The following is a 16565-nucleotide window of genomic DNA, read 5'->3' on the forward strand; positions in this document are numbered from 1 at the left end:
AGGTAGCACTTCTGAGAAGGCTACGTTGGAGGTCCTGGCCTTAAGTCTCCCACCTAGCAGCCTAAATTTTTCCTCCAGGACCTCACGACTGCATTTCCCCACACTGTTGGTGCCAATACGCACCACGACCACAGGCTCCTCCCCAGCACTGTCTATCAGCCTATCTACTACACGCATAATGTCCGCTACCTTCGCACCAGGCAGGCAAGTCACCATACGGTCAGTATGCGGTTTCGCCACCCAGCTGTCTACTTGCCTAAGGATCGAATCACCAACTACCAAAACCCCCTCTCTCCCACTGCCCAGGGATGGTTCCTTGGCGTGAAAGGATTCCCGCTCACCAACCGAAGAAGAGGTCTCTTCTGAGGGCGCATTCCCCTTATCCTCAGCACGGTGCCCTGTTCCCTCTTGACCCTCACGCTCTCTGGCAGCAATGGGGCTGGCTACATTCAGAGCGGGGCTCTGGGAGAGAGAGAGAGAGCCTGATGCAGACAGTCCCGCCTCCTGAAATAAGGCCAGCCGAGACCAGGCAGTGGGACATTTCTGTGCCTGACCCCCATTTCTGGAAGTCTCCCTTATCAGGCACCTTGTTGGTTAGATTGTTTGGACTTTTTCTATTGATGTTTTGTAATTTTTTCTATTGATGTTTTGTAATTCTTTGTCACAGAATCTGTGAAAGGGAATGAGCCACTAAAGCCCCCTAGAAACCACAGCTGCAACTTTTGAGTGTGTGTTCCTGTGTGCTCTTCTGAAGTTAATCAAAGGGTGTGTTTTTTAATTCCCAATGGCGGAGGGGGTTGGAGGGGGATTATTTTGCCATCCCAAACCTGAAAGGCTTTTAACCTGTTTTCTAAATTCTCAAGTTAAGGAATTTTTTTAGCTGGCCTTTAAATTCACAAATTGATAGGCAGACCGCTGAAATATTTTTTTCCAGGCTAATAACTTTTGGGAATATATCTGGAAGCTGGCTTACAGCTGGGAGGCAGCAAAACTAACAGTCATGCTTAAATGACCCACATATACATACACACACACATAACCATTTACAACTTTTTTTTAACAGACAGGCACCTGAAGAATGGGAACATAAAGAATTTTCTGAAGCTACAAGGTAAAGAATCTATAACTAAAATGTAAGATTCCTGTGGCATATACTGTTCCTGTGCTCATGCTGACCCTGTGGCATACATATTTCTATCCCAAACCGGGGGCATCCATACATCATTCCTAAATAGTTAAAGACTCAAGACACCAAGGAGAGCAAAGGTACTCTACAGCAACACGTCTAACATTTACATTGCCCCTCTCTGCTCATTAAACAGATTTTGGTTAAATAATGAACAAACTGTATTACAGACTCCAATGAGAATTCCAAAATTATAAGTCAACTGGTAAAGCTCAGAGGAGAAGGAAGAGACTGGGAGGGAGGGAAGAGTAATATTGACTAATATAAAGGGCGCAGCTTGAGAAAGGATATTCCTGCCACACCTGATCAAACATAGTCCATAGGGGGGAGAGGAAAAGAGGAGCATGAGGAGAAATGAGACAAGGCAGTCAGAAATTTGCATCCAGAACAGATTAAAACAAATTCTGTAGGGACTGAGAAAATACAGAATATATATTACTATAAATGCAAAACTGTTCTAAAAGCTAACCCAAATGTCAAAGATTACTGCTTGAATAAATTTGAATACGAAAGGCATTGCTTCCATAACTTAATGAAGAAACACTGTGACCAAATCCAGGCATACTCTATCACGCCGCCTCTTGAAAGATATTCTCGTGAATTCCGCTGGATAATACCAAGCAGGACTCAACCAGGGTCAGTCGGTCCCCATGTTTCTTAAGGCCACCCACTTAAGAAAGGGGTTCAAGCCAGTGCTGAATGACAGTTATGAACTCACAGAGAGAGGACATTAAGGCTAACATAGTATTTACATGAGATATATGTGTAGCAGAAAAATGAACAACTGACTCTACAGATTTTAGTTCAGAACCATCACAACAAAACAAAGGTTCCTAAACTAGGCAACTAAGATTTTTCTGAACATTTCCAAGATACAGTATTTTTTCTCTGCTAGGCCATTAAAAGTTGTCACTCAGAGCTTTTAGATGGGAGGTATCATAGAAAGAATTTATCATCCATCAAAGAGCCTGCCTGCCTGCAGTTCGCACACACAAGTCAACACCCTCTTCTGCATCTCACTCATTTTGTGTGCTGAAGTGTATCGTCATTTTTGTTATTAGTGCACTACCACCACTAATGACAGAAAAAAAGAGTTCCAAAGGAGGATCAATGCCAATTAAGCATCAATCAAAAGGATATCCAATCTACTGTATCCCAGAGAAAGCTAAAACTATCACCCTTAATAGATACGTGCATCCAACTGAGTGACCATAACACAAAGGATAGGTCCGTAATCAAACTTGTATTGTACCCTGAACAAGCGGGCTCAGGGTAGCTCACAACATGTAAGAAAACAATAAAAACTCATTGAAAATTCATTTAAAATCATAAATCATAAAAATCTTGAATCTCAAAACATTTTGGACTAAGACATGCTTACCCCAGGACCCTAAGTTACTACTAATGTGAAACATTAAACATGTATTAAATGATTTTTAGAGGATCTGCTGTTCCTGTGCAGCACACGTTTTTCACTCCTGGACTTAGCATTCATCTTCTGCACACAAAACACACAGCAAATCACATTAACATATTCATGTGCATTTTTTAAAAAAAGGATAGGGATACAGAAAGAAAATAAGAGGGATAATATTTAAAATTATGATTAAAAAAATGATCAAAAGCCTTAGTCGTGCTCACATTTCTTAACAAAAAAATCAGTAGCAGAGCTGATATGCAATATTGTATGGAACAGACAGACTATGCATTAACAAGCACACATATAAGTGAAAACTTTTTGATAGTTGAAATAGCAGCTTTATTCTTTTTACTTAGCGGCCCTGTGGAATAGCAGTACTGCAGAACTGTGGTCTGAACTCTCTGCTCATGACCTGAGTTCAATTCCGGCGGAAGCTGGATTCAGGTAGCCAGCCCAAGGTTGACTCAGCCTTCCATCCTTCCGAGGTAGGTAAAATGAGTACCCAGCTTGCTGGGGGGAAAGTGTAAAAGACCGGGGAAGGCAATGGCAAACCACACCATATAAAGTCTGCCGTGAAAACGTTGTGAAAGCAATGTAACCCCAGAGTCGGAAACGACTAGTGCTTGCACAGGGGACCTTTCCTTTTCCTTTCTTTTTACTTGTCCCTAGAAGCAACACCATATTTCCAAAGACTATCTACTTAACACATCAAAACTTCCAGTAGTTTGTAAAGAGACTTAAAAACCAGGAGACTTTCACACAACCATGTCTGCTCATCAGTCTCTGTCCAGAGAAAGAAAAGAATGAAGAACTAGCCCACTGTGCTCCATTTTCATGTAAAAAGTTCCTATGTATTTACTCAGGTATTATCTTGGCACCTTCATTACCAGATGCCTGGATGTGGCTTAGTAAACGTGTTTTTATTTTTTCATATAAAATAAGTAGCAGGGAATAGTTTATCTGAGGTTCTTCTTGCTGAGCGGCAATCAAGGTTGGGAGGAGGGGGTTTGCAATCAAGTTTGTTTTCATTTTCCTAAATTACTTTAATTTTTTTTTTTAATCTACAAAATCATGGGTGGGTGGGCTTTGATCTTTGTACCTGTGTACATCAGTGTGAGATACTGGAGGCAAGGAAGGAACTTCATTGGAGAGGGGATTATGTATTTGTGGATTTCTTTGGTCTACTGCACCCAAACTGAGCCATAACAACCTTTCAACTTTAATTCCCATCTGTCAATGGATTCCCCAGGAATTCAGCAAATATAAACTAGATGAAGACTTCGAGAAGCAGTGCTAGCTTGCGATGGCATGCATGGTTTGAATTTTGCTTACTCTATGGGTTGGGAGAAGAAGATAAAGATGGAATAATGGCATGTGAACCTGCCAAATCACACAGAGAGAGCCAGGCTGGGGGGGGGGGGGTGTTGTTTCATTTTTTTTTAAACATCTGAAGGTGTCCTGTGGGCAAAATGGATGGCCTGGGGCAACTGTTTAGTTCCTTGCTGGAGAACCATGGAAAACATCCGTTCGATAAAAACAAATAAATTAATAGCATTGGTTCCCAATCTGCAGAACAGACTATACCCACAAAGCCAACACAGCCAATGTTGGATTAGGAGTATTAATTACTCCCAGCCCTCTACCTGCTCTGCACTTTTCTGCATTTAAGCCACTGGGCCGAGCACACAGGAGCACAGATGGTGTCAGATTAAGTCTTCAGTTCTCAGTTTTGCAGCCAGTCTGTCCTGCCATGTTCTGGAACTGACTCCTGTCTCTATGTGCCTCTTCAAAGAAAACAGCACTCTGGTGCTGGGGGAAGATGGAGGCACTTGAGTGGATGAAAGGAAAGTCCACCGGCTCCTGTCTCTGTCAGAGCCACAGCTATGAGTCACAAACACTTGTACTGAAACGGATATTGTGAAGACTTTAAGGTGCCACCAGTGTTTTGTTTTACTTTACAATAAAAGACTAAATGCAACTACTTTGCAATCATCATCACAGAAGGCACTGCAGCGGTGTGCCATATAAGATGGCACTTAAGTGAATGAACACAGCTGAGAGCATCCTCCACTGAAGAAGGAGAAGACAGAGCAAATGACAAAGATACACAAGCACGTACACAATGGGAAATGCAGAGGCAAGGCCTCCAAACTTGGGAGGGAAGCTGGGAGTCCTAATCCTCCCAGTGGGACATCCCTACAACAATCAGGTGGTGGCAGTGGGCTACCCAAGAGTCCCTCCAAGGAGATGGTAAGCCCTAGGTGGGCAGGGCTGAAGAGGGCCTGCAGGTCAGAGCAGGCAAATATATAACACTAAAGACATTATATAGCTGCAAAACAGACAAGTTATGAAAATCTGACATGTAAAATGATGGATATAAATACAAATGTACCCATCAGAAGTAAATATCATTGTATGTTATAAACAAATTCCAAAAAGCTTTTCAGTATAACAAAAGAGACGTTGGGGAGAAATGTTATTATGTCTTTCATATTTGGCTATATATGCGCTGGGCAGGGCATATCTCCAGGATGGAAAACCACCGCCTTCCAAAGATTGCCCTGTATGGCGAACTCTCCACCGGCCATCGAAATAGAGGGGCACCAAAGAAGAGGTTCAAGGACTCCTTGAAGAAATCCCTTGGTACCTGTTGCATTAACCATCACCAGTGGTCTGACCTAGCCTCAGATCGCAAAGCATGGAGGCACACCATCCACCAGGCTGTCTCTTCCTTTGAGAACGCACGCATAGCTGGTCTTGAGGACAAAAGGAGATTGAGGAAGAATCGTACTGCTACAGCACCAACCCCAAATCAGACTTTTCCCTGCAGCCACTGTGGCCGGACCTGCCTGTCCCACATTGGTCTTGTCAGCCACCAGCGAGCCTGCAGCAGACGTGGACTACTGCACCTTTCTTAAATCTTCGTTCGCGAAGTCAAGCCGAGAGATATACAGTCATCAATCAGATAATTCATTATGTTAGGCAACCCCTTTCTTGATATCCTTTGCACTATTTTTCTCTTTCAAAAAGATACACTTACACATATACATATGTATCTTATTTTTGAAAGGTCAGAAAAATAATGCAAAGGAAATAAAGAAAAAATAGACTGTGTGTGTGTATATGTGTAAATTAGAAATGACCATATGCTATGAAATAAAGATATTGCTGAAAGAGGCTATGACGTGGGGAGGGATAGATAGGGGTACACAATACACATTCAAGGACCCTCAAATTCTTGATTAATTAGCAGCCAATTAGCTACTAATTAGCTGCTAATTCATCTTACAGGATTATAAATAGTACTCTAGTAATCAAAACGTAGCATGCCGAATAAGACCACCCGCACCACACGCAATGCTGATATTACGCTTACCAGTCATGGTATTGAGAACATCTTTCAGGACACTGAAGCTGTGCAACAGGGGATCACGTTCTTCATCCTGAATACAAGAAAACGTAATTGCTGAGCCAAGATGGGTTCTTAGACCAGAAAAGAACACACCCTCATTCTCTTTCAGTTAGTACCTCAGAGCAACATTTAGGTCAGACAGATTACCCAGAACCACCTACAATTAAAATTTACCAATATAAAATGCCTAAAAGGGGAGGGATCATTTTTTTGAATACTGCTCCACCATTCATAAAGGATGGCCTAGAACGGCCTACAGGCTCCAGAGATGCCTGTGTAGGAATGGCTACAGGGCTGACATCTCCCAGGATCCCTTCTTTCCCTCTGATTGGCTGAAAGCAGTTTTGGAGGGGACACTGGCCAAGGAGGGGTGGGACCTGGGAGGGAAGCATAAAAAGGCCAAGCTGCAGACAGGGAAGGGGGTTTTCTCTGGAGAGACTGCAGACAGGGTTGTTCTCTCTGGAGAGGCTGCAGACAGAGGAGTGTTCTCTCAGGAAAGCTGCAGCAGGAAGGTGAGTGAGTCTGTTGGGATTAGAATAAGGGAACATCTTTGGGGCTTTTATTTCTTTATGCCAGCCTTTACTATTTTCTATAGTCACTGTGCACATGTTTTATTACCCATTTGTTGTTCTAGAGCACTTATAACAAGCTTCTTGTAGCTAAACTGCCTGGGTCCTCATGTCTCTTCGGTCACAGATATAAGGTTTTGCAAGTAAGGAAGACAGGGGTGGTTTGGGTGCTCTGGGCCCTCCCAGACAGACCCTTACCAGAGTGGGGGCAACCAGTAGGAGGCCCTCCCTGGTCCCCTGCTGTGTGACAGTCATCTAACCAGAAAAATATTTTAACTCCATTTTGAAGTTCAAAGCATTCTTCATGCTCTTAAGCACTAAGAAAACCCCACAGAGTTTTTATTGGAACAGCCATGACACAGATCCACTCTTCCTTTCCAGCAGAAGCTTAATGGGAAACCTTAAACAAGACACCTTTCAGTCTGACATACCCCAGAATTGTCAAGATCAAAATAAAGAGGAGAACACGTACACCATTAAGAACTCCCATGAGAAAAGGTTGATTGGGCATGTAATAAATAACATTTCTTTTAAGCATAACACTGTCTTGCAAATGAAAAAAAGAGCAGAAATTATTGGGTAACCACCCATCTCCCAAAGTACTCACCTGTACTTTACTGCCCACAGCTCGAGCTCAAAGGGAGATGTGCTTCATGTGTAGAAAGAACCAATCCCCTGCAAAACCTTCCCTTTCCCTTTCCCTTTCGCTATAACTGAAATTCAATAAAACTTTTAATTAAAAAAAAAAAGAAAGATCCAGACCCCATACCTCCTCTCTTCCCTTAGAGAATAGAATGCACCAGGCCAGTCAAGAGACTAAGACATTTTACATAATGGTGGTAAGAATAAAATGGGATTGTCCACAAACCACTCTGAGCTACAGATGTAACATTACTGGAAATTCTGAAGTTGTGGGGGGGGGGGGGGGGGGCTGATTCTCTCCTTATATTGGAGCCCCGTAGTATAGTGTGGCATGCTGCAGTACTGCAGTGCAAGCTCTGCTCACAATCTGAGTTCGATCCTGGCGGAAGCTGAGTTCAGGTAGCCAACTCAAGGTTGACTCAGCCTTCCAAGGTCGGTAAAATGAGTACCCAGCTTGCTGGGGGTAAAGTGTAGATGGACTGGGGAAGGCAACAGCAAACCACCCCATAAAAAGTCTGCTATGAAAACATTGTGATGCAACGTCACCCCAGAGTCAGAAATGACTGGTGCTTGCACAGGGGACTGCCCTTACCTTTATGCTATCTGACTATAAGTACCTTGATTTTTGCTATCCGAAAGTAAGGAAAGGAGTTAAATAAAAACTTGTGGTGAATATTACTTGGCCAATTAGATGCTGTCTTCCTTCTGTGGCTACTGGTTAGAGAGAGCTCAGTTCCCAATGAAACTGTCATGTTCTCCGGGTGCAGGCAGGCAGGAGTCCAAAGCCAGTCCAAGGTCAAAGTCCAGGAAGTCAAGCAGGAGCCAAGTCACCAATGCAGAATCACAAACCGGAATCAGAAGTCAATGTCCAAAAGTCAAAAGGTCAGGATGCCAAGGAAATCAAGCAGGTCAGGATCAGGAAGGAGCGCAGATGCAAGCCAGAGAATAGACTTGTTGCTTCCACAAGGTTACCAGGTCCTGGGTGGGAGCTATATGGGAGTCTCAATCAGCCTGCTCCCTGGGTGGCAATGAATCTGCTAGAACTCAGGACTGAGAGATCTGAAGCATCAGCGTGCCTCATGTCTTCACTGTGAAAGTTCTTTCCGGAGCCTGCTTCGAACTCTTGAGATGGGAGGAGGAGAGCTTGGAGAAGATTGAACATCAACAGCCGCCACTGGTGCCTGGAGAGTGATTGATGGGCCAGCTGCTGTTTGTTCAGCTGAGGAACTGGCTGGCAACTCTTCCAGGTCTGTTCCAGCTCCTCGTCAGGGCTCATGGCAGAAACTTTGCTGAAGTTTTGGTGCAGTTTTTGGCCCATCTCCTTCTGATCTTTTCCCCTCTAGGAATAAACCACTTGGAACCCTTCTGTGGATATATGTACCTGGTGATCTGACGGTAGGTGAAAAGGCCATCTTGTAAGGGGTTAGACTAGATGACCCTGGAGTACCCTTCAAGTCTATGAATCTAAGATTCCAAGGGAAAGGTCATGTCAAACAGGCAACAGAGCAATGAAAGCCCTGCATGCTCCCCTCACGAAGATTAGCTGTCCTTCAAGGTGCCGAAAGGCACCTTATATATAAAAGCTGCATAAATGTTTACAGCATGCCCACCTTGTCATTAAAAGCATTTCATTAATTCTAAAACAGAAAACATTTCATAGAAGGGTTTTTCCCCCAGTACTTCCCCAGCGTTCCCATTTTTCCATTTAAAAAAACTGAAAAAGCCCAGGAGGTGGGAGGGGAAGTCTTTTCCTAAGTTTTTCTAGGGTTTTTTTTTCTGGGTCTTCATATCTTTACCCTGAGGGCTTATGGAGGAAGGGCAAGGTACAAATGTAAAGAAACAGAATAAGCATTTTCCCCTCCCACCTCTCTCATTGCAACAGAAAAAGCATAGCAGTTACTGAGCCTCAGAGGGCCAAGTCAGCAGGGCTTCCTCAACTCTTATCTTCCCCAGAACACTCAGTCTCTACAGGCAACCAATTTGCTTTTTGAAAGTCTTCATTAGTATTCAAGTGGCTTGTGTTTTAAGTCCAACAACAATAATTTTGCTGGGGGAAAAATCTTCACACTCCATTAGGATAAACAGTATCTCTACAGATTTTGCAAGTGGCTCTTCTGATTATTTCACATAAATAATGCAGACTTGCACAGGACAGATAACCAATGCTTAAGCATTAACTTCAGCCTATAATGCTGGGTTTTGCAACACCAGGTCCTCAGTGCCGTTCCATGAGTATGCATGCATCTGGCTTCTTCCATCCCTAGCCTCAAGACTGCTGGCAGAAGCAACAAACACTGTGTGTGCATTGAGCACAGGACACGAAGCGCATACCTCAGACCTTCCCATCTTCATAACCTTCTAATCTGGGGGGGGGGGGGGGCGGGAAGGGAAGTGCCTGTCACACTCAAGGTCATGGCAGCAGGAGAAAGGAGGGCAGGACAATAGAAACCACCTGCACCAAGGTTGGTATGCTACTCCAGTATATACTAGCAGTACTTCTGAAAGTTAATATCAATTATGTTTTGAGGATTTTATAAAACACAGAACTAAATATTAAATATTTTCTTTCACATGCTTATCCTGACCTTCCCCAAACAACTCAGTGAAAAATAAACTGGTTCACCCAGTCTTCAGCTTTTAGGGAGGCTACAACATTACCCATAAACTCCACAAATATCATCCATTTTAGATCTACCGGTCCTCATACAGCACCCCTCCCCCAAGATCTGTTGCTATAGAAATTATTCATTAAAAATTTCATGTATTTTCAATGTGTTTTATCGTTCCCTTCCCAGCACCTCAAAAAGGGTCTACAATACATTCCATTGTTAGAAAACAAGGGACTGGCCCAGCTACCGAGAGGGCATGCCAAGCGATTCCATTCCCACTTGGGAGTCAAAGAGAGCCAGCCGGGACAGCCCCAGCAATACCACCCTCTAAACCCTGGAAGGTGGCTTAGGTAGTAGCCTGTTGACCCCCATTCAGTTCTTGGTCTCCCCTGACTAGGTGGCCTGCAAGGTGAAGAGGCTGAGAGCAGAAATCCAGTCCTGCATCCTTCTACGAATCGCCTCTTCCTTCTGCCATCATCAGAGAAGGCTTGGAGCTGAAACTTGTGTGCACGCACGAAAATTTGGGGGGGGGGGGAGGAAAGGGTTGTAGGAAAGTCTCCCCTAATTGTACACTGCCCCACTGTATCAGCTTTTCAATCCACAATTTAGGGCACATTCAGAATGAAATATCAAATACATTTCATTATGGATAAAAGTAGGGTTGTATTTAAGAAAAGCTATCAACTGAAATGCAAGGCTGAGGAGGAAACAGGATGGCAGTGATCCACAATGGATTATTGCTTTCACGCATCAAAATTTCACTGGGCAGCAAAAACGCTCCCTCAGTCTTGTCACAGTACAAGAAGGAGACAACCGACATGACATGAATATCCTTTTGTTCTGCTACCTTCCTGATACCCTTTAATTTCAGAAGAGTTTTTTCAGATTTTGTTCATTACTTTCCTCCTCTCTTTAGGCTAAGTATTCCTCAAGGGGCAGAAGTCCTCCCCTATCTCCCAGGTCAGCCCCCATCCCAAGCAGAGAACATCTCATGTCATTTCCTGTTCCTGAAAGCCATATGAATTGGACTCCCCCCCTCGTCTCCTGCTTATTTCCCTAGAGCTGAAGAAGGAGCACTGCTCCTCATGGGGTTAGTTTGGATCCTGATTAGGGATAGGCACTAACTAAACCACAAACCAAAATCCATGACGAATCAAACTGTTTTGTGCTTCACAAACCAGTGGCTCAGGAGAACATGTCTCTCTCCTCCGTCTTCCCCCACTCCCCAGAGGCTTGACTGGAAGGGATCTCTGAAGGCATTTAAATGCCATCAGAGCCGACCTCTGGGTTGGGCTGGCCCAGCTGGGCTCTGAGAGTGAGCTTCAAAGGCCTTTATAGGCATCAGAATTAAAATATAACATTTAACAGCACAAGGCCTGTATAGGCCTTTCGAGCTCACTCTGGGAGGTTGAGTTGGTCTTTCCAGGCCTTCCGAGCCCTCTCGGGGGGGGGGGGGTGACCTGTAAGTGGGCTCCAAAGGCCTATAAATGCCTTCAGACCTCGGTCACGTGGGCAGCCCAACATGACTGATCTTGCAGAGCACGTTTAAATGCCTTCAGAGTTCACTGTTGATTGGACGGTCTGAAACTTGTGTTAGGCCATGAGCCACTGGTGGGTTCCAATGACACTGAAACACACTACCCATGAAACAGTTCATGTAACGGACCAGTTTGTAGAAATTCAAGGTTCGTGAAAAATCCCGAACCTCTACTTTTTTAGTTTGTGCCCACCCTTAATCCTGATATTCTGCTAGATAAAAAGGGAAAAGTTTTTTGGCAGTATACCTAAAAAGTTTGCTCAGTTTATCAGTAGACTCTGAAGCAGATGGGACTCTTGGGGTGTGATAAGAAATTCTGACTGACTGAAAGGAGGCCAAAAGCACCCCAATCAACTACATCATGTGGGCGAAAAAGGGCAGGTAGGCAGCCTACTGGTTAAAGAGAGCTCCTACCTGGATTCAGAACATAGATGAATCTGGGAAGAATAAAAAAGCAATGAGAAGCTGGGGACGAGCCAGAGATCTTAGTCATATATACAGCCGCAATGAGACACAGAGAAGAGATATGGATGAAGACACAATGAAGAGATCCAGCCCCCAACACAAGGCCCTTGAAGCAAAGGGGGGGGGGGGAATCATCCCTGAAGCCTACTAAACACTTTTTAAACCCTGGGCTCCCCCTGTAATTTAAGCACTGATTTCACCCATTGTGAAGTTAAGCTGAGAGGGACCAATGAGCCCAAGTCCATTTCAGGGTTGAGACATTCCACATCCAGAACCACAGTAGTTTTATTTCACAAGACTCGACAATATTCATGATCTGACATGGAGATATCCAGGATAAGACTGAAAACAATATTTTGCTGGAGTGCTGAATTGGTTTACTATACAATAGCTGTCACCCTTCAAACCATTTTGTTAGCCAGATGCCTTTCAGGACAGCTGAGCGCTCACAGTAGCGCACAGGCGCATGCAGTGTCCCCGCTTGAAAGATGTGATATAGCACAGGAAAATCTCAGTTCCTCCAGTATACTTAATTTTGTAAGAGAAAAATCCATCTTATAAAATAAATCTATGCTTCACTTTCCCAGCTCCCCAGTAACTTACCAAGTGTGTGTGAGTGCTCCATCTTGCACTGCGCTTTATGGCTCCCACCACTGTATTGATTTCTCCTTGTATAATGTAGATATTCTTATCCACAATCCTGCCAGTCCTAAAATTGAGAAGGTGAATTAGTACCCATACGAACGCACTATATTTTAATTATTTTCTACCAGGAAAAAACAATGAGTTCCAGAACTACTTTTGGGATAGCACAAATTTAAGGCATATTTCAAAGCCAACAGTGGTCAGCTGAATTACTCTGGCACATTCAGTTTTGTGTATGGTGGTTATTCTAAAGATAGAGAAGTTTTCAGACTCTTTGGTTTTAGTTTCTCAAGCTTTAGACATGTAGGTTCACAGGTCCTTGGAAAAGATTCAGAAACAAAATATCTATCAGAATCAAGCTACTCTTCTCAGATGTTTTGGGAAAAGGTTCAAGTCTTATTATTAAGGTGAAATTTCATGTCAGTCTCTTGGAGCTGACAATTCTACAAGCTGTGTGTGACAGCCAAGAATAATTCAGACGGGCATAAAACAAAGAACAAGAATGGGGTATTCCCTGTTCTGGATGGAGTTGCACTTCCCGTAAAGATGCAACTTTATAGCTTTGGGGTACTACTGGACACAGGCTTCTTCTTGGATAAACAGGTGGCAGTGGTGAGCCAACTGCAATCCTTCCTGGACAGAAAAGGTCTTACTACTGTGCCATCAGATTGCTGCAATGTGCTCTACGTGGAGCTGCCCCTGAAGATCGCCTAGAAACTACAGCTGGTACAGAATGCTGGTCAGACTGTTGACAAGAGTGGGCCATAGGGACCAAATCACTCCGGTCTTACACCAACTATACTAGCTTCCACGAGGTGCTGGTATTGCTCCATAAAGCCCTGTATAAGCTGGGACCGACAAATCTTAAGGATCACCTTCTCCTATACAAGACTCCCCATACACTCTGGAAACCTGCTTCAGTGGCCCCTGCCACTGAAGTTAAATGGGTGGCAGCCCAAGGAAGGGCCTTCTCAGTCAGGGAACCAAAACTCTGGAAGTCCACCTGTTGGTGTCTTTCACCAGTAAGTGAAGACTGTTTTGTTTCGTCTGGCATCGGCTCAATAAGGGTCACTGGCCCTCTTTCTAGTGTTGTTTATTTATGTGTTTTAGCTGAATTCTTTTCTAATTTTAAATGTATTATAATAGCTGAAATGTTTTAATGTTTATGGTCACTGATCCATTGGAAGGGCGGAGGGAGGGAGGGAGGGAGGAAGGAAGGGAAGGAAGGGAAGGAAGGGAAGGAAGGGAAGGGAAGGGAAGGGAAGGGAAGGGAAGGGAAGGGAAGGGAAGGGAAGGGAAGGGAAGGGAAGGGAAGGGAAGGGAAGGGAAGGGAAGGGAAGGGAAGGGAAGGGAAGGGAAGGGAAGGGAAGGGAAGGGAAGGGAAGGGAAGGGAGGGAGGGAGGGAGGGAGGAAGGAAGGAAGGAAGGAAGGAAGGAAGGAAGGAAGGAAGGAAGGAAGGAAGGAAGGAAGGAAGGAAGGAAGGAAGGAAGGAAGGAAGGAAGGAAGGAAGGAGCCTCTACAGAAGACCTCACTTGGTGGGTAAACTCCTAAGAGCAGAGGCCGTTCTTAAGCAGTTCAGATCCCACAACTATTCAGGAAACTAAAGTGCAAGACTAGCACACAGAACTGGTCTTGAAACCAGCACACAAGACAGACGGGATCGAAGCTGGCTCTGATTAGCGCTCCAGCTGCCCTGTTTTACACCACTTGGGAATTCTAAGCGTGTTTCAGAGACATGTCCATACAGAGCACATTACTGTAATCTAGTCTGGATGAAACAAAAGTATACGTGACAGTACCTAGGCCAGCTTCTCCCAGGAAAGGGCAAAGCCCAACCTCACCAACCTCAACCGGACAAAAGTACTCCTGGGAGACAGAGACTACCTCACTGTGCTGAAGCCCTGCTGCATTCAGAACCACTCCCAAGCTGCACATCTGGTTCTGAAGGGGAAAGTATGGCCTCACTAGTCACCACACATCAGCTAGTCTACTAGTCTACTTGGCTGGATGAAATTTCAGGTTGTTGGTTGGTTTTTTAAGTCTCCATGGATACCAGCACTAATCTCAGACAACTGTTCAATTCCTCCCTACAATAAGGTGAAAGAGAGATTTGGGTACCATCAGTATATTGATGTTACACACTCCAAATCCCTGAGCCATCTCTCCCAGGCATTTCATGGCTATACTGAACAGAATGGTCAAGGCCATGGAACTTAGCAGTGTCCTTCCAGCAGAACATTCTGGGATTGGACTCATTGTGAAATAGTGCACCTTTATCAGTAAAACGACACAGAAACATACCACATTTGAGGGTACCGAAAACCACTGAGAGCTACAGCAAAACCAACAGAGATGCACTCTACATCTAGCTGCAGGCAAAAGTTGTCAGCCATGCTGTCCAAGGCATCAGTGACAAAAGTAACAAAATTAATTATCTAAAGACAGAAAAAAGAACCGAAGAATCAACTCCTTCCAAAAATACATTGACAGAGCTACCATGAGTTGAAAGGAACAGAGCCCTGAATGTAAGGCGATTCCCCCTAAGGAAAGGTTACAGACAAATGGCTTTTTATTACTGTACATCTGTAATTTATATGCACATTTAAGCAAGTCCCCTCTTTTCCTTGAGTGCTCACACTAACAGAACCTTGCTTGTCTGATCTTCTGGACTCAGTTTTATTCACCACAAACTAATACTAAAGTGTATTTATTTTCAGAACCCCTCTTTCTGACATTTAAAACCCCAAACAAACATAATTAATACACACAAAGCATAAAAACAATTAAACCTTTGGTTAGGAAGGAGAGATCATTAGGGGAATGCCAAAGGAAACCACAAAAGTCTCCGCTCAATGGTGGAGGAGGGCAACAGAAGGGACAGACGAATTTCCCAAGGGAGTTCCAGAGCTTTGGTGTCATAACCAAGAAGGCCCTATCCCAGGCTGCCACCCGCCTAATTTCAGAAGGCCCAAGGCGGCCTCCAAGGCTGTGTCAGATCCTTGGAGAAGCAACAAAACTGGCATTGTACCAGCTACTTACCAAAAGTTTCAAAGCCTGCAAGCATGAAGCCTAGGTCTCGCAGACTAAGAATAAAACCAATTTCCACAGCGTTTCTCAGACAACACTTTAGGATCCATCTTTCCAATATATTTTGCCAACATCATAGCCACATGCAATCTACCCAGGAGGGAAGGCAGCATGGCATTGTCTGATCTTGCCAGCTGAACAGGGTCAGTACTTGGATGGGAGGACACCAAGGAAGGCTCTGCAGAGGAAGGCAAGGGCAAGCCACCTCTTTTTCTCGCTTGCCTTGAGAGCCTCCTAGTGCGGTTGTGGTACGCTGGCTGCAAGCTGACAGCCCCTATGTGGTGTATATATAGGCAAGTTTGAGACCAGAGTCACCTTCAAGACCAACCAAGTTTTTATTCAAGATATAAGCTTCTTCGGACACATACATACGTAGGTGAATGATTCTAAGGGGGTAAGCATGAACTTCAAGCCGCTTTGATCGTGCAATCATTGGGAGGGGCTGTGCTTTACATGCAGGAGTTCCCAGGTCCAACCCCCAGTCTCTCCGGCAAGAGAGGAGCAGGCCCCGCAGGTGATGCGAAGGCTCCTGGGCGGGGGGCAGGGCTGCTGGGGCGGCTGGTTTCCTAGGAAGCGGCTTGGGCGTATGCGCATGCGTGCGATTGTTACCCCGAGAGGGGCTCCACGAGAGCATCCAGCCGGTCTCCAGCTGCCTGGCTGGCGGGAGGAGGAGAGGCCCCCGCAGTCCCCAAGTGCTCTGCGGCGGCGGCCTGCTGGAGGCTGCAAGGCCTCCTCCTCCACTGGCGAGAGGAGAGAGGCCTCCGAGGCAGGCCGGGCCCTCCTGAGGGGTGGGGCTGCGGGGCCACCGGCAGAGAGCGGGAGAGCCGAGCGGGGCCGGCCTACTCACCCTTCCTCCATCCAGGCGGCCTCGCCGGGGGCTGCTGCGGCTGCTCGGGGCATGGCGGCTTGGGGGGGGTTGGCTGGGCCGGCGGCCGCCTCGCAAACCGGCACCTCTCCTGTGACTGACGTGGAGACGAGGCGCAGCCGACCACG

The 16565-nt window shown here is 45.2% G+C and overlaps 1 protein-coding gene across 1 annotated transcript in view; it reads right to left on the reverse strand.

Annotated features, from left to right (window-relative positions):
- GBF1 (golgi brefeldin A resistant guanine nucleotide exchange factor 1) overlaps positions 1-12535 on the reverse strand; it is a 223322-nt gene extending 210787 nt beyond the window's left edge. The window contains exons 1-2 of the mRNA XM_060240967.1: positions 12444-12535; positions 5983-6049 (exon numbers count right to left, since the gene is read on the reverse strand). Coding sequence (XP_060096950.1) covers positions 5983-5989 — 7 coding nt within the window. The 5' untranslated portion in view covers positions 5990-6049; positions 12444-12535. The remainder of the gene's footprint in view (positions 1-5982; positions 6050-12443) is intronic.
- Between the last annotated feature and the right edge of the window lie 4030 nt (positions 12536-16565).

Source organism: Heteronotia binoei, chromosome 6 (genome assembly GCF_032191835.1).
Source record: "Heteronotia binoei isolate CCM8104 ecotype False Entrance Well chromosome 6, APGP_CSIRO_Hbin_v1, whole genome shotgun sequence".
Classification (NCBI taxonomy): Eukaryota; Metazoa; Chordata; class Lepidosauria; order Squamata; family Gekkonidae; genus Heteronotia; species Heteronotia binoei.